The sequence below is a fragment of the Phragmites australis genome, chromosome 17 (genome assembly GCF_958298935.1).
Source record: "Phragmites australis chromosome 17, lpPhrAust1.1, whole genome shotgun sequence".
NCBI lineage: Eukaryota > Viridiplantae > Streptophyta > Magnoliopsida > Poales > Poaceae > Phragmites > Phragmites australis.
In genome coordinates, this window is record NC_084937.1 from 22,695,391 (window position 1) to 22,719,305 (window position 23,915).

At 41.8% G+C, this 23,915-nt stretch overlaps 1 protein-coding gene across 1 annotated transcript; it reads left to right on the forward strand.

Annotated features, from left to right (window-relative positions):
- The first annotated feature begins 18,878 nt into the window (after positions 1–18,878).
- Positions 18,879–22,877, forward strand: LOC133896756 (oryzain gamma chain-like). Its single transcript, XM_062337370.1, has 8 exons — positions 18,879–19,148; positions 19,227–19,348; positions 19,448–19,566; positions 20,283–20,356; positions 21,604–21,868; positions 21,962–22,093; positions 22,293–22,428; positions 22,541–22,877. Exons 1-8 carry the CDS (start codon positions 18,958–18,960, stop codon positions 22,582–22,584), a joined length of 1,083 nt encoding a protein of 360 aa, XP_062193354.1. The 5' UTR covers positions 18,879–18,957; the 3' UTR covers positions 22,585–22,877.
- The last annotated feature ends 1,038 nt before the right edge of the window (positions 22,878–23,915 follow it).

The window sequence follows — 23,915 nt, forward strand, 5'->3', positions numbered from 1 at the left end:
GGAGGAAGAAGTTGTGACCGTTGTGTTCAAGTCTGCGACAACCGATGGAGGAGGAGCGGTGAGGGAGGGCATCCGTGGGACGTACTCCTCTGGGTCCTCCTCCAATGAGTTATCCGTCGTCTCCATCGATGGTGTGCTATTGAAGAATGGGACAACGCCTCAGCGTGCTGCCATTGTGGGTGGTGGGCCGGAGCCAACCGCTGTTGTGGTGGTAGCCCCTACCGTGAAGGACCCCACGCACGGTGGCCGGTGCTGCAGGCATCCCAACTCCAAAAGAGAAGGGCGGCAAAGGCAGTAATGCGGGTGGCGGTGAGGGCGGAGGCCCAGACGGCGAGAGCAGCACTTGTAGGGCCGCTGTTGTGGCCAAAACCGGCAACGAGCTGTACCATGATGCGAACGACAATGGGAGCGGCGATGGTGTGGACGGTGTGGCAAAACAACGATGACGAAATGCGAAGTTGTAGGTATGCCATGAATGTGACAGTGAGGGCAAGTCATCTTGCTTACCCTGGGAGATCGAGGCTTTTGTGCCTCTGTGCTTGCTTTTTGTGGCCCATCAGTGGTAGAAACTATAGTGCTTGATAACATGTTGAAAGTAAAATTGTAAAGACAAAAAGAATATAGAGTAAACTATAATTTGTATTAATTTATAAACAATCTTTACAAATATATACATAAGGAATGGATGGCAAAGCACCCATTAAGGAGGTTGGTTGTTTTTAACGTGTGTCCCTCCATTAGTAACCACTAATGGTAGTTAGCTTGTTAATTGATCACATGTGTTCATCCTCTGCTAATGGTAGTTAGCTTGCTAATTTATATTAATTCATAAACAATCTTTATAAATATGTATTTAAGGAATGGATGGCAAAGTCTCCATTGAGGAGGTTGGTTGTTTCTAACGGATGTCTCTTTATTAATAACTACTTAATAATAGTTAGCTTGCTAATTAATCACACGTGTTCATCCTATGCATGACGGTTCGTAACAATCCCGACGCGTTTTGGACTTTTGGTACCGTATTGTGGGTCACGTCGAACGGATGGATGTGCCGCACGTGGAGCGGACGTCTTTTTTTTGGGTGGGGTTGCTTTTGTGCGTGCGCGCGTCCGTGACGGGGGTCCAGAAGTGCTGCCCGCGGCCGTTCTTTTCACGCCGTCCACGAGAAGCGGACAGGCTCGGCCACGAGGACGAGGCGTCCAGGTTACGCCGCGATTTGGTACGACGTCGTCGTTGTCCAACGCGCAGTGCGCGCGCGCGCGCGCATACGACGGGTCGCGTTTTTAGCCCGATCCTGCGATAGGTGGGTGGCGCAGAACGCTGCAAATGGACCGCGCGGGACGCTGCCCCCGGCCTGCGAAAGATGTTCCAAGTGGCTGTTGCGAGGTGGCCACACGGTTGCACATCGACTGGTCTTACAGTTTGCACGTGCTTGTCATGCGTATGCATCAGCTATTGGGCCTCACGCTCCTCGATCACGCTTAGCGAGGGCCATCAGTGTACTAGTACTTCTTCTATCCCATCAGTTCGAACAAAATATTGTCTGCAGTCCACAGATCTCAACCGGTATGTTCCGGCTCTTTCACCGAACTTTTCATGGCCATGAGTCATCATCGATCTCGACACCAGGGATACATTCACGCCCCCAATCTCGAGCGTTACGTGCTGCATGACGAAACCTTTCCCGGAGTGGCAGTGGAGCACAGTGGCATCCGACTCCGCAAGCGACCGGTGTACTTCCCTCACCTGCTGATAAATCTTACGACCGGTCGGGCGACGTCTTTTTCGTATCGAATTGAATGTCGGAAATATCTGTGGACGCATTGGCCACGGAGATCTCTTTCGTGCGTGAAACTTGGGCGTGTTTCTGAGGAATAAAAAACGAAAGAGTACAGATTTTTCATGAGTTGTTGAAGCTAAGCCGAAGCTTGTCCACTTTTGAAACGATGGCATCATCAGTTCATCAGCTCGAAAATGATATACAACACATGCTTGGGAGGAGCAGCTAGCGCACGAAATGGTACGGGATACTTGCATCAAGCAGTCGTAGCAAAATAATTGACTATCTCTCATTTAGACCATCTTCGATCATATTCTGTTTATTTTGTTTCCTATTTGACTATCTTTGTTATTCTTGTTCTCTTTATTTTTTTTTATTTTCAATAGTTTTTTTAAAAAGAGATTTATGAGGAGAAAGAAAAGAGAATATTGTCACAGAGGGAATGACTTCAAGAATCTCTTCGTAATAAAAATTATGAAATAAAACTGTTAGAACACTTAAAAGAAACAAAATCCTTTCATGAAAAAATTCTCGTCCGCGAAAGAACTCAATAAAAAATGGTGCTTCTAGAGACATGTGGTAAGACTATCTTGAACTCTGTTCAAGAAGTATATCTGATATACACCCAATAGAGTCAAATCAAGACTGAGTCCTGAAAATAATAATCAAACCAAATGATGCCCATGCCGAAGTCCCTGAAATGTACGTGCATATATTCAGAACTAGATTCTTTGTTTTGATTCGCTGATTGTTAACGACTGGATGTATCATGTATGCATTGTCGACTGATAACTTGACTAAGGTTATCTTTACTTATTCTTGTTTTTTCATTTGTACTAGAGTGAATATACGTCTAGGCTATTTAAATTCGAGTTATCTTTAACTTAAATTTGAATATCTACTTCTTCTTATTTACAATGTCACATATTTCCCCTAGGTTTTTTTATCAGAGTTGACCGAAACCTTCTTAGGAACAAACTAAACCCATAAAATCAATCGGTATTTTTCTGATCAGCACCCCCAATTCCAATGAACTATTATCTGAAGATCTGGATAAAGCAACAATTGATACTTAAATTCGCCGCCCCGGTTTCGAATCGATCCGTTACTGGATCAGTCCCGGTTTTGATTCTTCGTCCGCACAATGTTCAATTGGCGGTTTCAGGATCTGATCGCCGTATGTCTCTGTGTCAACTGATCAGTTAGAGACCTTGCTTGAGTGCTTGACTGACATTGTGGGTAGATATTTGATATTTCTACCTGCTCCGTCCGCTGACGTGTACATGTTGACCTCGACTAGAAAAACTACGAAGTTCCGCATAGGCCTTGATAGGGTCATCGGGTGTACAGGTTCTTGCATCCATTTTCTTGGGGTCGGTAACACGTAAGAGTTGTATAGGAATTTCATTTTATGTCTGCAACTTGATCTGTCATTTGTGATGAACACGGCAGCAGAAATAGAAGCTTCTAGGTCGATGAAACGAGGCAAGTTACGTTGTTGTCCCGTAATTTTGCACGATTGGCACGGTCGTGACCTGTGAGACTAAGGCCCTGAATAGACAGGCAGAAATCGACCTGGATCTAGATGATGCTAATGAATAAATCACGCTGCCGTAAACTCGTCCGTCTACTAGCTATTCACATGGCCGGTTTCTTCAATTCGTGAAAAACTTGGATAAGCATTTTGATGGGGACAGAAATGCGAATTTAGTGCGTATAAAAACGTCCATGGATGTAACATATGGAAGATCTTTCTTATCCCAACTTTTTTTTTTCAGAGAACAGATTCTCTTTCTTTTTTGAAACAAGGTTTCTGAACAACATGCCTCAGTCTCATAGTCGAGGTGTTTGCTGGAGCGTGCCATCGATCTTAAGCAACTAACTTTGCGAATCATAGCGGGCTATGTGAGCTCCTCACCTGTAATTGCGTCGGGCTTTTTTTTTTTTCTAATTAATACAATCTTTCAAAAAAAATATTTTCCAACTACTCTCTCCGTCTCAAAATAAATGATGTTTTAAGTTGAACATAAGTATTAAAGTGAAAAATAAAATAATCATCTAACCCTCTTTTAATATCATTCATTGTATGAGAAATAAAATTTATATTGAAAAAAAGTTACTTAATAGAGGAATAATACTAGAAAATATAGGTTAAAGTTACCTCCATTAGCCATCACGTTGGGAGGGCTGACATACATGATCTTCAGTAAAACACAAACAGCTTTTATTAAGGTGAGATATATTTTAAAAAGGGTACTTATCTTTTACGAAGTCCTTCATAAACTCAGAGTGAAAAAGATGAAGGAGATCATAATTAAGTTAAATTTTAAAAATCTTATGATAAAGTCTATTGAGATTTCCTGAAGAAGATGCTTCAGTAAAAAAAAAAAATTCCTGAGAAGTGGATCAATTGGGTTATGCAGTCGGTGGAGGGTGGTAAAGTTTGTATAAAGGTTAACAATGATCAGGGAGGTTTCTTTAGAACATATAAAGGACTTAGACAGGAAATCCACTTTCTCACTTATTGTTTAATTTAGTAGTAGATGTTTTGTCTGCTATGATTGATTCTGCTAAGCAAAATGGGAAGATTAAGGGTTTGATTTCTTATCTGGAGAAGGTGGGTGTCGTGGAAGATCTCTGACAATGATTTCGGAGTGTATTGAACGACGGGTGCGTGATCTTTATTCGGGGAGTGCCTATTGAATTTATTTGTGTATGTGCAACTCAAAAACACCGATGATTATCTAGATTCAGATCCACTTAGGGTAATACCCCTACATTCTGTGTATTTTTTTTCTTATGGTCTCAGTTAGTTACAGATGATGTTCTTGCCCAGCCTTCCTCACCTCCTTACAAGCCTGGTACTCCTCCTTTTATATATCAGAGGGAGAGAGAATTTACACGTGAGTCAAGATATAGACCCAGGCGTAGCTAAAGCTTCCCACCTAGGTCCATCATTACTAAGAGCATACGTATCTCACTTGCTCTACGACGCTGCCTGTCATATCGCTCCACCGCCTGAGTCATCCTGATCGCCTGGACTACCCTGTCCCGTCCCCGCGCGCTGCCTGCGCACCTGCAAAAACCTCCTGACATGCATGTCATACCGTCCCATAGCGTTTAATGCTACGGGACGGAACATGGCAACTCTGCTCCAACCACGCCTTGGTCGACCAGAAAGAGGATCTGGGGAAGGAAAATACTCGAGTGAAAAAATATTTAATATGATTAGACTGTTTAGACACATACCTGCCCCACGACTAGAGGATATTGGTCGTGGGGTTTGCTCCTGCGACCTGGTGACTGGTTGCGGAGCTTGGTCGGAGAGCCTGGTTGCGTGGTTGCTGGTTGGTCGTGCGATCGCTAACTGGTCGCGCGGGGTGACCACGGTTCCGGACAAATGTGGCATACATCACCTATTGATATTTTACCGGCGTGGGGTCCACCTGCGAGAGGACCCCATTATTCTTTACACCGACAGTGGGATTACACACTTGCAGTATACTAATGACATTGTGCTGCTGATTGAGAATTCTGACCAAAATATTATCGACTTGAAATATATTTTGTATTGCTTTAAGAGCATGAGTGAAATGAAAATCAATTATCATAGAAGTGAGATTTTTTTAATTGGAAAAGATGAGCAGACACAGAGGGCAGTAGCTGTAAAATTGAATTGCAAGTTAGGTAATTTTTCAATGACTTACCTAGGCATACCTATTCATCCATATAATTTGAGGAAACAAGACATGCAAATTATCAATAGGAAGCTGGTTAAAAGAACTGATCCCTGGCAAGACAAGTTGCTATCTTCTGGAGGAGGTTGATTCTCACAAATTTATGTCTAGACAACATTCCAACATATATGATGGGTTTTTATCACTTAACTGAGAGTCAACCTAAAGAGTTCTAACTCTATTAGATGCAGTTTTTTTTTTTTTTTTTGGCAGGAAGGCAGTAAGGACTTTAAATATCATATAGCCAAATAGTAGCAGGTGCTTGGAAGACCAAAGGAGTTTGGAGGATTAGGCATCATCAACATAAGGATCATGAATGATTGTTTCTTAGTAAAATGGATATAGAAGATAACTCAAAGAGATGAATCTTTGTGGAGTCAATTGATTTATAAAAAATATATAACTGGAGGTGATTTTTTCTCCTCTAAAGGTCAAGGTGGATATCGGTTTTAGAGGGGTTTACAAAAAGTCAAACACTTATTCAAATGCGGAGCCATTCATAAAGTGAAAAATGGTAAAGCTACTTTGTTTTGGTCTGATGTATGGTTAGGTGAGGTTCCTCCGAAGATGGCTTTCCAAGACCTATACAAAATCTGTGATAATCCAAAAGCTAAGGTGGTGGATATGTGCACTGAGGAAAGATGGCATATTTAGTTTAGAATGATTTTATCAGAAGATCAGGATAGACAATGGCTGGATTTGATGTCTTTACTAGAGGAAGTGAATTTGGAACTGGAGGATGATGAGGTAATATGGGCTTTGGAGACACATGGTAGTTTCACAATAAAAACTCTTTACAAGCAAATTTCCTTTGGAGGGGTGATCAATAGAAGAATGCAAGAGGTGTGGGAGTCTAAACCATGTTTGAAGGTGAAGATTTTTCTTTGGCAGATGCATTATGACAAGTTACAATCTGCTGTGCAGCTCAAAAGGAGAAAATGACCTGGTGAAGTTGGTTGCTCTTTATGTGGACAAGTGGAGTATTGCAACCATATAATGTTTTCATGTCCTATAGCTATGTTTGTGTGGTGTGTTTTGAAAGATGTTTTAGGATGGTACATGATTCCATTTTCTTTGGAGGATTTTTCAATCAACTGGTTAGGAGGTAGACCTAAGGAACAGAACAAGTTTCTTATTTTCGGTTTGGGGGTAAATTGTTGGGTGTTGTGGAGGGTGAGGAATAAAATGGCAATCGAGAGAAAATTGCTCCCTAAACCAACTGACATTGTTTTCAAAATAATTTTTACTTTACAGCAGTGGAAGATATTGTTGCTCCATCAGGAGAGATTGAAGGTGGAGATCGGCATTGTGAGAATCAGGGAGGTGGCACGTCGGCTCAGGCGAGCGTAAGCTACTGAGTGTCTCTGTATCTACAAGCCATTCGTCCTCTGATATTTTGAAGGATTGTTTTTGAAAAATGCTCGATCTTTTGGTATAGCTGTGGTACTTTGTTAACCTCATGGCTGTTGATGGGGAGGTTGTCTTAGTTGTTTTCTATTTTAGTTTGTTGCTGATGTAGTGTTGTTTGGTTATGTGATTTTAGGCTGTTTTGGGTTGTTTGAATGGTGGTAGGATGGTGGAGCTCTCCTAGTGATGTGTTTTGTCTGTATCGCTGTTGCCGAATGTTGATCTTTATTTTCCATTTCTTCTTATAAGAACTGTAGCTTCCTGTATAAAGTTGGGCTAGTAACCTTGTTTAAAAAGTTATCTCAAAATTGTAAAAAAAACATATATTTTTGAACATTGTAGAATAGATGACCGCCGGAGTATTTTAGTTGGAGACTGAACAGTAAGACAATTCTGATTTATCGCATACTTTTTGAACCAAACAAATTTATCACGCACTTGCGATGCAACGCAGTACGGACGGTTAGCTCTTAAAAAAATCTCCGGATCGGAGTCACTGAAAAGATCTCAGGTTCCGGTTACTCATTCAGTCATTCTTGTGGCTACGCGACGAGAATCAACCGCAAGGACGCAACATATCTGACCTTCCGTTTTGTATACTGCCAACTTGTCCGGTAGATGAGGTGAGCGAGAGTCAGACCAAATTGCCAAAGAAAACTACAAAATCGTCTCACGTTTCAGCAGTTTTGCTGCGCGATCTACACGCGCCGCCGCTGATTGTGTGAGGCGTGCGATGCCGGGGCAGCGAGTGACACCATGCTGAGTTTATCCTAGAGTCATCGTGCAGGAGTTCGTCGATCTGCTCCTGTTCGGATAGGGAATGCGATATCGGTTGCTTTCTGTGTTTGTTTTCGCGAAAAGCTGTTCTTGTGGGGAGTTGGAAGCGGAAGCCAGCGATGCAAATTAAGCGTATAAGTCTGAACTAAGGCTTCTCTTGACGAATTTTTATCTTTATGCATGCAGATTGAGAACTCATCAGGGTCGTGCGATTTATTTATTTTCAGGAAAATTTCGTGACTGGTACGTGACTCTCCTCTCTCTCTTTTTGTTATCGAAAATTTGCCGCCTGACCAGAGACTCTGATCAGTATGAAGTGGTGAACTTGCTGAACAATCACTTTGAGAACTGAAATTCGCTGAAGGATTACGTGAGTTCTGAGGATAGAGTGACGCCGACCTTTTTTTTACTCGAGGAATGACGCCAACCTCACATGTTTGGTATGCTTACAGATATGAAGTGGATTATTATGGTCAATGTTTTCTGATAGACTAATCTAGAGCGGTATTATGCAGGTGAGGTGAAAACGACTGGAACTTCTGAAGTCTACCACGTGACATTTAAAAGGTGGCTTCAGAAGTTCATGAAATGGATATGCCCTGCTTGAGAATTGCGATTAAGCTACCACAGCAGGTTAGGGAGAAGTAAAGCTTTTGTTCTTTTCCTTCCTCACCTTCAAGAGCTCGACCAGAATCAAAGCATGGGGTGCATTAATTCTTGCAGAGGCACGCATGCATGCGCCTGCCGAGCGCCGAGAAAGACATTCTCGCACATGAGAAATGCAAGCCACAATAATTTGTAAGTTTTTTTTTTCAAGTGGCATCACTTTGATCTGCGATTTGCAGCTTTTTGTTTCTTAAATTCAACCCATTATTGTGGATTTGTGGTGCATTTTCTTGTGTTTTCCACGCGAGCTCATGCTACCTGGCCTCTCTGCATGACTACAAACACATGCTTAGCTATACATGTGATTTATGAACATGACGTCCCGCGCGTATGATAAAATTTAAGAACTATATATGAGAGGCTTTCATATTTAAACATTGTGCGTTTTTTCATCTGATTTGCATTTTTACATGATATTTTGCGGGTGCATGGGTAGCCGTAGCTTAGCATCTCTCGGTTCTCAAGGCTGAAGATTGAAGCACCTTTTCTTTTAGATAGAGAGGAAGGTTGAAGAGCGCTTGAACAAGTTATATTTTTAGTGCAAGAGGACGTCTTATTTTTCCCCTTGTGGATACAGGGATAGTGCAAGACAGAAAGAGCACTTGAACAAGTGAACGCTTGTCTTGTGACGTTCCAGGCCCAAACTATCCTTTTTTAGATTATTTAGGCCCATAATACATTTCCAAGACAATTTAGGCCCGTATGATTACACGTTCGGCTCAGCTTGCAGTTGCTGAGGCTAAAATCCAAAATTAGATAATATATGTAACCGTATTTACTGAAATAGATAATGTATCATCGTATTTATAATTTTACATCCGTATTTGACACCTTATTTTAAAAAACTGACTTTCGTTACACTGTACGTCGAAAAACGCGAGTCCGACTATATTCGGCACCACATATGCCGAAAATCAGGTGTATTCAGCACATCGTGCGCCGAATATGTCCTGTACCTGTTGCTGTTCGGTCACGTCCTGTTTTTGTCGCGGCGCCGTCGCTTCGGTGATTTGCTTTCTGCGCAAATGGCCGGTATGCATGCATGATAGTTTCTTTTTGTGCGTTGGTGTGTTGTTTTCTTGTTGTTGGTGTTTTCGGTGCTGTTGGTGCTTTCGGTGTGTCGCCTGCAGCTTGCTATAAAATGAGGAGTGAGGAGGAGCAGCGGAGCGCGAGGTGAGAAGTAGCAACGCAGCGCGAGACGATGAGGAGTAGTAGCGCAACGAGAGAGGAGGAGCAACAACATGAGATCAATTATAGTAAGTACTTAGCTTATGCAAGTAGTTAATATAGATTATTAATAATAATTAGAGTAAGTAGATTTTTTAAACCGATAAATTATATTAAGTTGATAAATTAGAGTACTTAGACTATATATGTAATTAATACTTAGATTAGTAATAGTATTCAGAGTAGATTGTTTAATCTGTTAAATTATATTAAGTTGATAAATTAGAGTATTTAGATTATTTGAATAGTTTGATTATATAAATTTAATTAGTTAGTGTAATTATATTATTATTAACTTAGTTTAATCAGTGTAATTAGATTATTTTCTTAGTATAATTGTATGCATGTCATTAACTAGTATAATTAAAGTATTTACGTAATTTAATCAGAGTTAATTAGCTTAATCACTTAGGTTAATGTATTTATTATTTATTGAGGGGTGTAATTAATTGTGTATCGTACATACATCTAAGTAGTTATTGTATTACATATACGTTTGTTTAGCAGATACGCTATGACTATCTATATTTATTATGGTGAACGTCATGTTGTTTTGCACGGGAGGCTCGTATCAATTCAGAACTGTCAGCACATAAAGAGTACGATTGAGATACCTATTGATCTAGATGGTCTGAAATCACATGTTATGAGCTTTTTATGTGTGAACCAATAGTCCTATAATATTATCCTAGAGGGTTTATGGCCACGGCTTATTCCAAACAGCCCGATCATTATCCATACGTTGTTCGAGATGAGATGGAACAAAACATGAGCTTTGTACTTATGCAAGACATTAGAGGAGAACTTTGAAATGGGGGTGTATGTAAACATAGTATCATGATTGGTGCAAGATGATGTAGTGATTAGCGTGGAAGGTTCAGGCCAACATGTGATGCATGAAGAGGAGGAACGGTATGTCGGGGAAGGCAGTTTCGGTACAAAGGGAGCTAGAGTGGACCCTTCTGAGGTAGATGTAGGATGCATGGATGATGAAGCCAGTGGTAACGGGGATGAAGAAGCTGCTGACAACGATGACACGGTGCCTGCGATCTAGTACTTTCGTGGTGCTGGGCTACTAGATTGTGCCGTCGTTGAGTATAACACCCTATCTAACTGGGGATACCAGAATAGCGATATCCAGACCGGACAACGGTTTCGTAACAGGGAGGAGGTCCACTTTATTAGAAATTATGCTGTAATCACAAGAAGGGACTACAAGTGCGCCCGGTCTAACCCTACGAAGTATGATGTTAGGTGTATCAAGCATCAAAATTGTCCTTACTTCGTATGAGCACATAAGCCAAAATATGAGAACTATTTTATGCTCAGTAGACACACCCCCATATAAATGCAGTGAAGAGGCAATTAGGACTATGAGCCACGCCGTTGATGCGAGGTTCATAGCCCAACTCCTTATCAACTTTGTTGGCACAGACATATGTTTGTCGCCAAAATCCATTATAGAGGAGGTACAAACTAAGACGTGCATGCTAATCAATTACCATACCACATGACGAGCGAAGTAAAAGGTGTTGAATATACTATTTGAAAGCTTTGAAGAGTCTCATAACTATACTCCGATGTTGCTGCAGAAGATTGCTATGATGAATCCAGGGACTCAATGGGTCATACAGCACCACTGACTGATTCCTCATTAGGTTTTTTTTGTCCTTTGGACAGTGCATCGAAGCTTTCAGACATTGCAAGCTGGTTGAATGCCTGGATGCCATATTTCTTAGCGGCAAGTACCATGGTAACCTTATGACAACGATGAAGGCGGATGCAAACAATAAGATCATTCATCTCGCGTTTGCAGTGGTTGAGATTGAGAACAATGATAGCTGGTTGTGGTTCCTCACCTTGTGAGGATACGTGTCGTGGCCAATAGGGAACGACTGTTCGATGGACGAGGAAAAAGATAGAAGAAAATACTCTCGGTGGTAGATATGAGTGTATTGGAAGAGATGAATATTTTGGAAAAAATCTAGGAAACTTAGGGGTCAAGTAACCTAAGCTATAAATAAAGGGAGGGGACTGGTTGAGCCCTTTGAGCCAGCCTTTTGAGATTGTGTGCTAGGGTTTTACAGGAGAGGAATAGAAGAGCTTAGCCTTTGTGTTAGGTGAGAGATTTTGGAAGCAAAAATGCTTTGTAATCCGCTGAAAATAGGGTGTTCCTTTGCAAGAAATGAAGTTTATGTTTCCTCTTGTGCTTGTATTCATCTGTTTCTAGTTTCTCTTTATTGGCTTTCCTAGCAAGTTTGCAAGTCTTTCGGTTTTAAGTTGTGATTTTTGTTTTTGTTGAAATGCTAAATTTTTCCATCGTGTTAGAGTTGTTCTTCTTGTTTCTAGAGAGATAAGAATTATCTATGAGTTAGTCTTAAACTATCATTTGCCTCTAGATCATCAACTTGGAGGCTCTCTTCACCCAATATCTATTTCTTCGAATCTAAGTGAATCAATCTTTTTTGTTGCTATGACTCTTGGAATTGATTTCTATGGAATCTATCGTTCATATTCATCCATGAGAGCCATGCTTTCTTCAGAGATTTTTATTGTGTTTTATTTCTCTCGGTTTTGTTGCTTCCGTATGTTGATTTGAGGTGAGTTGGGTGAAAAGATTGGGATATGCCATCCAAGAATTTGATGAGGATCCTATTCACCCATCTCTATTCACATTTCTCGATCCTACAATTGGTATCAGAGCCATGTTTGATCACTAGTTGAACTTACCTGACTTTGTGATCCGTGGGTGACAATGGAGAGAAATAGAAAGATTTTGTTCTTTAAGGGTCGTGATTACTCATATTGGAAGGTGCGTATGGAGGCTTATCTCTTAAGCTAAGAAAGTGTTATATGAGATATTGTTGACTCCAACTATGAAATTCCTCTTACTTGTACTTCTCAGGCATAGACTGAACAATATGAAGCCAACAACAAGGCTAGAAATATATTGTTCACCGTTTGAGTCGTAATGACTTTGATAGGGTTCAACACATCCGTACTGCTAGAGATATTTGGTCCACTCTTAGTGTCTTTCATGAGAGCACCAACCAAATCAAGACTAGGTGCAGAGCACTTACAATCAAGAATTCAATTGTTTGTGCAAGGATCCAGAGAGTCTTTAGATGCTATGTTTGTAAGATTTGATAAGATTGTAAGCAATCTAGATCCATTGGGGTTTTGCCTTATTCTGGTTAAGAGAGGGCGATCAAGCTTCTTTATATTCTTGGCCGTAACATTTAGGAAGTAAAGATCTCTAGCATTGAGGGGTCATCCAGTTCTGATATATTAACTTGTGATAAACTTTTCAGCAAGCTAAAATCCACAGAGATAGCCAAAACGACTAGGATAGGTCTAGGAAACCTCCTGTCTCAGAACATAATATTGGTTTCAGGATATAGTAGTGGCACTTAGGCAGGAGTTGGTTTTTCTTGTGCCAACACTTCACCTGGTAAATTTGCTTTGTCTTCCTTGATCTCTATTGTAGAAGAGAAGATGTATACACTTGATGACGAAGACTTGGCATTGATCATGAAGAAGTTTGTCCGCTTCTACAACAACCGACGAGATCAGAGGAGAGGTAGATCTCGTGCTTGTTATGAGTATGGTGACATCACTCATTTCAAGGAAAACTGTCCCAAGCTCAAGAAGAAGAAAGACCGCAACCACGACTAAGACAACTAGAAGAAGAACAAGAAGTCCTTCTTCAAGAACCCTGATAAGATGGCCAAGAAGACAGCCAAGGCAGATTCGTGAGCTTTTGTAGCGGCGATCAAACATGTCCTCAAGTGAAGATGAGAGGTCAGAAGAGGAGGAGCCGCCCGTGAAGAACAAGAAGAAGAATAAAGACTTCACCGGCCTTTACTTCATGGTAGACGACAACGATAATGACCCCGAGCTTGATCCTTCTAAGGTATCACCGTCCTACGACTAGCTTTCTGTTCAGGTTGATACCTTGAATGATGCTCTTGTAGCTAGGATAGATTACTTAAGGAAGCAGTTCGAGAGATTAAGGAACTCAAGTCTAGGCTAGAATATTCATTGTCTAAGCTTGAGTTGCTTCGATCTAGGGCTAAGGATGAGGATTGTGACTTTGCATGCTCAAGTCGTCAGTCAGCTTGAGACTACTGAGTTCGAGAGATTAAGGAACTGAAGTCTAGGCTAGAATGTTCATTGTCTAAGCTTGAGTTGCTTCGATCTATGGCTAAGGATGAGGATTGTGACTTTGCATGCTCAAGTCGTCAGTTAGCTTGAGACTGCCGAGAAGAAACTTCTTGAGGGCGAGTTTAGATCCACTCTCTTAGGCGCTTGCCAAAATTGCTCTTTCCTCGCAAACGATGTTGAAATGAAAGACAAGTGTATTATGGAGTTAGAATCTATATTGGAGAGTGATGGGTGTTCTAAGGATGTGCGGCCAAATTGTTCCACCTACATCGTCCTTAAGGACAAACTCATTTGAGTTAGAGGGCAAATTCAGAAGCTTGTGGCTGAGAATGAGTATCCCCTATCTCTTGTGGAGAAGTGCTCAGAAGTAAAAGGCAAAATGGATTTGATCTTGGTCAAGAACAAGATATGTGCAGATATGGCAAGATTAACTTTAGGGTTGAGTTTTGAGAGAGTGGCCTACAATAGGCCAAGTAAGATTGTGTTTACCACATCCACTACCTTATAATCTAAAGAATCTAAGATCAATGCCACATAGCTTGTGCTAGAAAAGAAAAATCATATACCACAAATTAAGAAAACAGAGCTTCCAAAGACACAACCCAAGAGAGATCATCCACCAAAGATGAAAGCTTATATGATAGAACCTAGAGTGACCAACAGGCCAGTTCCTGAGAGAACTTATGTATGCACCTACTGCTAGAGAGAGAGAGAGTCACCTAGTTGAGTTCTATTTTCGCTGTAGGAGAGATGAGCAACGTGAATAGGAGTGGAGCACTCGGGACATATACCACCTATCTTTTGGTGTACATAAGTCGTTTCCTCACTCTCACACATGGGTTCCCGATGCTTTCCAGTTTCCTACTAGAGGTGATGCCCAGCATTGACCATACCATTTCTCATATGATTTTGATCCATATGTCAAATGTTTTGAGTCAAAACACTTTGGCATCCACATTTTTCTCATCGTGGTACTCGCCCCTAGGGTGCTAGATCTGATTTGTATAAACTAGCTTTTACTCCTTCTCGAGTGCCTCGGTGCTGGATTCCTAAGAAATTTCTTACTTACCCCCTAGCACTGAGTACTCGATCTCTTCTTACTTTGTGTAGGTGGTAGGTGGAGGTCTGGAGAATAAGTGGCTTATTAACTTCAGTTATTCGCGACATATGACCAGAGATACATCATGATTCTCTAGTCTCATCCTGATGAAGCCACATGAGTACATCACATTCGAGGATAACAGAAAATGTAGAGTGAAAGCCAAAGGTATAGTAAATGTGAGTGAGAGTTTTATTCTCAAAGATATGATTTTGGTGAAGCATCTGGGATACAACTTGCTTTTTTTTTATCTCAGTTGTTAGGTGAGGACTTGAAAGTGCACTTCAAGCGTAATGCTTCTCAAGTTCTTGATTCCTCGGGCGCTTTGATTTGTCGGATTTCTCGAGTCGGGAGAGTTTTTAGAGCTGATTTTTTTGAGTTTTATGGTTCTTCTCGGTGTTTAATTGCACAACCTTTTTTTTTAGCTTTGGATGTGGCGTACAAGACTAGGGTATATGAGTTTCGATTTGCTCTTGCGTTTGAGTGCCCTTGGCTTGATTCAAGGATCGTTCAAGCTCAAGTTTGAGAAGAACCTTGTTTGAGCTCGTTGTCGGCATGTCAAGATGGTTATCGTATCTCACCCACCAATTAATCTGGTGATGATTGAACGACTGAGAGAACTTCTCTATATAGACATTGTTGGTCCTTTCCGAGTTTGTTCGACGGGTGGAAAATGGTATGTAATGATCATTGTTGATGACTACTCTCGCTATTCTTTGGTGCTCTTTCTTGTGAGCAAGGATGACGTGTTTTCACACTTTCAGAGCTTAATTTTGAGATTGTTGAAGGAACTCCCTAGTACATTAAAAATAATTCGCAGTGATAATGATATTGACTTTAAGAACTATCTCTTTGATGCTTTCTATCATGAACATAGAATCGAGCATCAATTTTCTGCCACACGTGTTCTTCAGCAGAATGATGTGGTTGAAAGAAAGAACAGAACTTTGGTTGAGATGGCTAGGACGATGCTTGATGAGCATATGACTCCTATGAAGTTTTTGGCAGAGGCTATTAGCACAGTTTGTTATATCTCAAATCGGATTTTCTTGCGCTCGATTTTGAATTTGACTTCTTATGAGTTGTACTTTAGGAGGAAGCCGACTGTTTCACTTATGAGAGTGTTTGACTATCATTGAGTCATCATAAAGCGTGACAATTTTGATAAGTTCGAGTCGCGTTCTTTCAATAGGATTTTCTTTAGGTATTCTCTTTATGGTCATGCTTACAGGGTTTATAATCTTGAAACTAACACCATCATAGAGTCATGTGATGTGACATTTGATGAATCAACCTCTTGTGCTAGCTCTATTCTTGAGTGTGCAGATGATCAAGAGATGAGTGAAAACATATTTGTAAATGATGACTTTCTAGCTCCCAGTAATGATGAGATTGATCCACTATTTTCTACTATCACACCTACTATTGAGCTGGCTCCTGCTTCTTTGACACCGGTAAAGGGTCTTGCAGCCTCTATTTCCACTTCAGCAGCTTTTGAGTCTGCACCAGCAGTGTTTGAGAGGGACATATACTCACAGCGTGAGGCCTCTCAACACATTCAGCGGAGACACCCTCCGCAGATGATGATCGGTGATATCAATGAAAGAGTAACAAGGTCCAAATCTGCTAACATGCTCATTTCACTAATTATATATTTGTTGTTTTTTTTGAGCTCGATGATGTTAGGCACATTCTTTTTTATTCAAATTAGGTTAATACTATGCATGAAGATCTTGAGAACTTTTAGAGAAAATAAGTTTGGGTTCTTATCAATCCACTCCAAATATTTATACCATAGACACAAAATAGGTCTTCAAAATAAACAGCGAGAGGATAAGTCTTCAGTAAAAAACAAAGTACGTCTTGTGGCCTAGGATGATACTGTGCATCTCTTTACCTGGTCGACTGTATAGGATCCGGGTCCGTAAAAACGTTATCTTATGGGACCCAGACTACCACCCTCTGTGATATTTTAGGTGCCTTTTCCCTCTCGAGAAAAAAAAACCATTGATGTTGAGTTTCTCTCTAGAGAAATGGAACGGTGGTGGCACTTGGATGGCAAAAATCTTGTATCGAACCGTCTATCCGTTTCATCCTCTGTTATTGGACTCATCGTAACCAACAGTTACGTTGTTGCCACTTGACCAGTATCTCTGCCGTGGCTATGGAATATAGCCGGGTACCTTGCTGATCACCGTCCACGCGTACCTTGAAGCCGGATCGGACGGCCCAAAGCTTCTTAAGAACACGCATCAAGGGAATCCTCCTCGTCATCCTATTCGCCAAGAGAATCTCCCTCCCTTCTCGTCCCTGAGAGAGAGAGGAAGGCACGGGCAGCAACCGAGTGTACGAGTACTGACTCGAGGTATCTTGTCTCTCACATCCAGTGCAAGACAGTTCATACTAGAAATTACAGGCCCTTTTTCATCAGCCATCGATCACAGTACGCTGTAATTTTGTAACCCAAATTAAGGAGCTGTACTAGTTCATGTCCTGATGTGTTGGGATGCACACTATTATGACCGGATGCTGGATCTTATGGCCATTACAGAATCCAAACTTCACGTGTTAGTACTATAAACTTCACGTGTTAGTACTATTTTGCATGAAATTCATGCGGAAATTTTGCATCTAAACAGGTATTACTGAAGTAGACGTTTCAAACAATCATACTGAAGTATTCCCTTCCATCGTAAATATATGGTCGTTTTGAAAAAAGTTCAATCAAGTTTTTAAAGCTTTAACTAACACTAACTTTTAAAATATATAATATGAAAATTTTAAAATTATATATGTAGGTTTGTCTTAAAAATACTTTCATAATATCACAAATTCAATAGATTTTATAGATATATTTTGACAGAAAATAATTGTTAAAGCTATGTATTAAAGACCGTGTCTTATCCAATATATTTATGATCCGATGGAATATTATGGTATTATGAAAGTGTTTTTAAGATAAATCTATATATATAATTTTAAAATTTTTAAACTAAATATTTTACAATTTATTGTTAAGTTTTAAAATTTTAATCAGAATTTTTAAAAAATATATATTTATGATCGGATGGAGTATATTTTCTGCTGACAAAAACGTCTAAGCATCGATGTCATTGTTGTCAGCAGGACTGAGTTGTACGCAGTTAAAAACACGTCAGCTTGGACACTTGTATTCGTGTCCGAGACGGCGCTCTCTTCTCTTCTCCCCGTTGCCATCGTGGTGCCGTATCCATTCCATCCAATGAGCCAATCACAAACGGCCCTCACCAACCAACGGAAAATATCTTCCCATCTGGCCATCTCACCTTTGTCTGCTAGCTCAATCATGTCTCATCCTGTCTCTTTCCTCCATTGGCCAATCACAGTCAGCCTCTACTTCTCCAAGCTCAAATCATGCACTCAACTCCAACTCCATGCGTCAGCAATGGCGTCACGGTTGGTTCTGTTCACCGCAGATCCACTGGAGTTTACCTATCGAAGAGTACAGAACTAGAATCTATTCCTAGCTGCGTGGTAAACTAAAGCCTACAAATTGAAGAAGATGGGAAGGACTAACCTGCACACTTTACACACACCACATACTTCAGATCAAAATAGATCAATCTTCCAATACTAGATGCGGGAATTGAACTTTATGTTATGCCAGGGAAATTCTTATGTTCCAAACAAACGTTTAAGGCTACAATATGCTGATCTACCGGGTCACAGTTGAAATAATATGTTAGTAAAGGTGGTTGTATTTTTTACTTTTTAGATTAAACATCAGGTTTGCTTCTTGTGTATCTCATCAACAGAAAAAAAATTCAACAATAGATAATATACCCATCAACAACAAAGTTTCTGTATTTATAATCTTCAAATTCCACATCTTCGACCTTCAGTAACGTTGTACTAAAGCTTTAAAAAATATGTTACTAATAGCCAAAAAGATTCAAAGTATCAGAATACATTAGTCATACATTAATTAGATTCCGGCACAAGATTAACAAGGGCTCAACGCTGTATATAAGACCCAGGCACCCGACGTGCTCGCGCCCGCTGGCCACTGCCCATCTATCCTCACTACCCTACCAAACCCTCCTGCCCATTCCGCCGGCGAGATGGCCCACCGCAGCCTCCTCCTCCTCGCCGTCCTCGCCCTCGCTGCGACCACCGCGGCCGGCTCCTCCTTCTCCGACTCCGAGCTGATCCGCCCCGTCACCGACCGCGCGGCCTCCGCGCTCGAGTCCACCGTCCTCACCGCGCTCGGCCGCACTCGCGACGCACTCCGCTTCGCCCGCTTCGCCGTCAGGTGAGCACCCGGTCCCCTAACCCAACCCGCCGTCCGCCTTGCTGACCTCTCGACTCGTCCCGCGGGGGCGCGATGCAGGCACGGCAAGAGCTACGAGAGCACAGCAGAGGTGCAGAGGCGGTTCCGGATCTTCTCCGAGAGCCTGGAGCTCGTCCGCTCCACCAACCGGCGTGGCCTCCCCTACCGCCTCGGCATCAACCGTACACCCCAGCGCCTCCTCCTCCTTCTCCTTCCCAATCTGGACCGTCCGCTTCCGCGTTTCGGATTTTCTCACACGATTTTCTGGTGCGTGGTTGCAGGCTTCGCGGACATGAGCTGGGAGGAGTTCCGCGCGACCCGGCTCGGCGCGGCGCAGAACTGCTCCGCGACGCTCTTCGGCAACCACCGGATGCTGGATGCCGTCACGCTCCCGGAGACTGTAAGTCACCAAAGCTACTCGGTCACAGAAGATCCTGCGGACTGCTCGTAGTTTAGGGGCCTGTGGATGGTGACGGCGTAACGCGACGGTTTGCTCCCAAACGGGCGGGGCGAGTAGGTTGTAGCCTCGTAGGCATTGTGATTTGTTGCGTCCGTCACATGGGACGCAGGGCTGCGTGGGTAAGTTTAGGCTTTAGAAGGGAGTTTCTGATATAAAGTTTGCGAGTGGCTGCAGGATTTGCTCATTGCTGTCATGTTGTGTGGTGTGTGGTGTTTGCCTATGTGCTCAGCCGGCTCCACCATAGCCACTTTCTTCCTTGGCCCCGACACATGATGCAGTTACTGTCCATTTGCCCCCACTATCTATGCATAGTTGCATACAAATGAAGCTTCCTACAATAGGTTTTGTTTTTTTTATAACGGAATCGCATAAGTTTTCAGTGGTTAATTAACTGATTGGCACCAAAACGAGGTGGAAATGCCGAGTTCATGCTTGCCGCTTGTTAGCAACTATTTTTATAAGGATTGTATCAGAGCATTTCTGGCATAGATATCCGGGTGGTCCTTGCAGTTTTGCAAGGTATTGTGTCGCTAGATCTGAGCCATGTGGTGGTAGTTACATATTAAACGATTTCCATCAATGTTGGATGCTGTGAATTTTGGACATTTTGTTGTGAAATGGCGTATGTGATGTTGCTATTGTTGTGGCTGCTGTAGAAAGACTGGAGGGAGGATGGGATCGTGAGCCCCGTGAAAAACCAGGGCCACTGCGGATCCTGCTGGACCTTCAGGTAACTACTGAAAAATCAGCACCCTCTTGTCCTCTTTTCTGTTCTTCGTTTTGTACAGTTTTAACACAAGACTGGAGGGAGTATGCCATTACTGTTGTACCCCTTTGCCCCAAAGTACTAGAAAATAATATGATGAGGCGTGCTAATATCTGGGAATTATGTCGATGATAGTTGTGTTTGGTGCATGCTTACTAATTTACCAGTAAAAGGTGCCTATGATATCCGACAGGAAGTACCAATTGGAGTCTGCATCCGAATTGTTTGTTTGGGCCTCATGGCCTTTAATTCAATCATGGTCTTGAAAGTAATCAGGTTGGGGCACTTTCAAACCGTGCTGCTTCTAGTAATGAACTTAATACTACTTTAGGTGTGGTCCAGGATGGGGGCTGACAGATATATCTGTAGGTGAAGTTGAAAATTGCTAGCTTTCAAGTGTAGTAGTTCAGATCTTTCATCACAGAAACAATCAGAGGTTATTTAAAAATGTTCAGCGTGGAAGTAGAGCTATCGCACTCGTGTGACATGCAAGCAATTAAAATTGGATCAACCTACCAACACAATTATGGATCTACACTTGCTTCCAGATCTGTTCCAGTAGGTGATCTATGATTATGATGTGGAGCCTTTCATGTTTTCAGTCAACTAAGTTCACTTCGAAATAAAAGTTTAGTATAAACAAGGAATTTGTCCCAAGAAGGCAAGAAAGTATTCTCACTAGTGTTTATTCATTAATTCTGAGTAGCTTACATTTGTAATGTCTGAGATGCCTCACAAACCAATCGGCAAACATGTATAGGATATAAAATATTTAATCAATATTTCAGGGAGAGACCACAAATCCGATTCATATTACTAGCTACTATGCATATGCAGACAGGCCAATTGCTACCTCATTTGTTGACTAGATGGATTGATTGACCTGAGGCGGTACACATATAATTTCATCTTATTTTAGTAAATCAGAAAGCTTGATGACTTTACTGAAGCATCAATTTACCTCTCAACGTTGTAACATTATTGGAAGGGCATGTTGCAGTTACACAAACAAGAGATAAACTTAAGCATTTGATCTCATTCAGATATATTTTTAGCTGCTAATTATTAGCCATTCTTGCATTTCCTACTGCATAGCCTTTGGAATCTTTTCTTATCTGCTGTGCATAGAAATGATGACCACAGCATATTTCTGAATGAAAGGGGGTCCTGCAAACAAAATAATAACATTCCTCTTATGCTTATTCTCGCAGCACTACTGGTGCACTTGAGGCAGCATATACGCAGGCCACTGGGAAGCCCATCTCTCTTTCTGAGCAACAGCTTGTTGACTGTGCTGCTGCGTACAACAACTTCGGGTGCAACGGAGGCCTTCCTTCCCAAGCCTTTGAGTACATCAAATACAATGGTGGCCTTGACACTGAGGAATCTTACCCTTACCAGGGTGTCAATGGCATATGTCATTACAAGCCCGAAAATGTTGGAGTCAAAGTTCTTGACTCAGTTAACATCACTCTGGTGAGGAACCTCATTCTAAATTTCAATTGAGTGTTATCTAGGATGAACTATTCTGAGTTAACAGTGTATACTTATTTCTCTTGTTGTGGTAAGGGTGCTGAGGATGAACTGAAGAATGCTGTCGGACTGGTTCGCCCAGTTAGTGTTGCCTTTGAGGTGATTAATGGTTTCAGGCTGTATAAGAGCGGAGTTTACACTAGTGACCACTGTGGAACTACTCCCATGGTGAGTTTATAAGAACCTTATGTCACCAACCTACAATTTATCATTTGATTTGTTCATGTAGAGTTTCTCCGTGGATTGCTCCTGTCCAGTTACATTAGGACATCCTGTTTTCATGTTATTCACCACCTCGCCAGAATTCACCACTTCTTTGGATTAATCCATGTTATAGTGTTCTGAAACTATCTTTTGGCATCACTAGGATGTGAATCACGCCGTTCTGGCTGTTGGCTATGGCGTCGAAAATGGTGTTCCCTACTGGCTCATCAAGAACTCATGGGGCGCGGACTGGGGCGATAATGGTTATTTCAAGATGGAGATGGGCAAGAACATGTGCGGTGAGTATTCTATATACGCTTCCATACCACATCCCACAAACGAAAAGGGATCCTGCTCTTCAGGATATGTCGCACTCTCAACACGATATTGACTGGACTCTAAATGATGCAGGTGTTGCTACTTGTGCATCCTACCCTGTCGTCGAAGCAGCATGAGGCGCTCATGGATTGCTCCGTGTCCTATTAATTTGCTTGGCGTCAATAAGTCTAGCCTGAGCTTGGAGATGAGTCTACAGAAGTGAAACTTTGTTGTGAATATAGAATCATGAAGGAATTAGCCCCTGCTTGTACGTCTCTCCCGTATGGTTGTGTAGGTAGATTGTCAGTTGGAGTTTCGCAATACTCATACGTGGCTATGGCATTTTATTTATGGGACAAAATTGCCATTCGTGGTGCAGCCTGGGACATTTTATCAGCAAATAATGTACCATGCGCAGATTATTATTTTCTCTCTCGATTGTCTGAACTTTTGTTCAGTTCATCCGAACGAATGGCTACCATAAAAGAAATCAAGAAAGACAACAGGATTGGAGAAATCTGAAATCGTGAACAGCCGAAACTGTAACTTTTGTATCCCGTCGTAGAAATGGCAAGTTTATCAAAAACAATCCTTTCAATAAAATTCAAAAGAAGAATGCAAAGTTTGCTATATGAACGGTAGTACTAAACTACAATGGTATAGTATTTATGTATCTACTTAACTTAGCATTATGAATGACCAAAAATATTGAACCCGCTGTGAACGTGTATTAATCCCACGAATGGTTGCCTCTAGACAGGGCCGTCCCGCAGAAATTGGAGGTCCTGTGCCAAACTTATGAATCAAGCTCTCAATTTAGCCTCCAAATTCAAATTTTCTATCTCTACTTCCATAAGACATGGAATAATTGAAGAAAATGAAAATAACATTCAAATGCACAAATACAAGAAAGAATAGCAGTAACCAGTAGTATTAGAAATTCATGAACCAAACTATAGTTAATCCAGACTCTGTGTATAGGCAATGAAAAGCAATGAAACAACCTGATTAGAGTGGCTTGCATGGCTATGGCTTCCAGAGGTCCTCGATCTAACATGAAGCTGTGAATGGCCTGCTTCGAGCCTTTGATCTGACGGGATCGGCCGGACTCCACAGCGTTGTGGGTTTCTTCGCGCCGTGTTATTGCTCTTGCGTGACGCCAGCGGCAGCCAGCAGGGACACAGGGTGCGTCGGCACTCGGCAGGTGCGGCGGCAGGGCACTGCGCGATCTAGGAGATGAACAGGCAGAACACGATCGGTTGTTGACGTATTGGTTGCTGGTCTGCTGGGCTTTTATTTTTATCTCTGATTAAGTATATACCTAAGCAAGTTAATTAGGATTTGGAGGCCCCAATTATTTGGGGCCCTGTGCGAGTGCCCACCCTGCCCCTGCTAGTCGACGGGCCTGCCTCTAGATCTCCGGCTATTCGGTTCTCAGTGAGAAGGTGCCACTTCCTGTGAACCAACG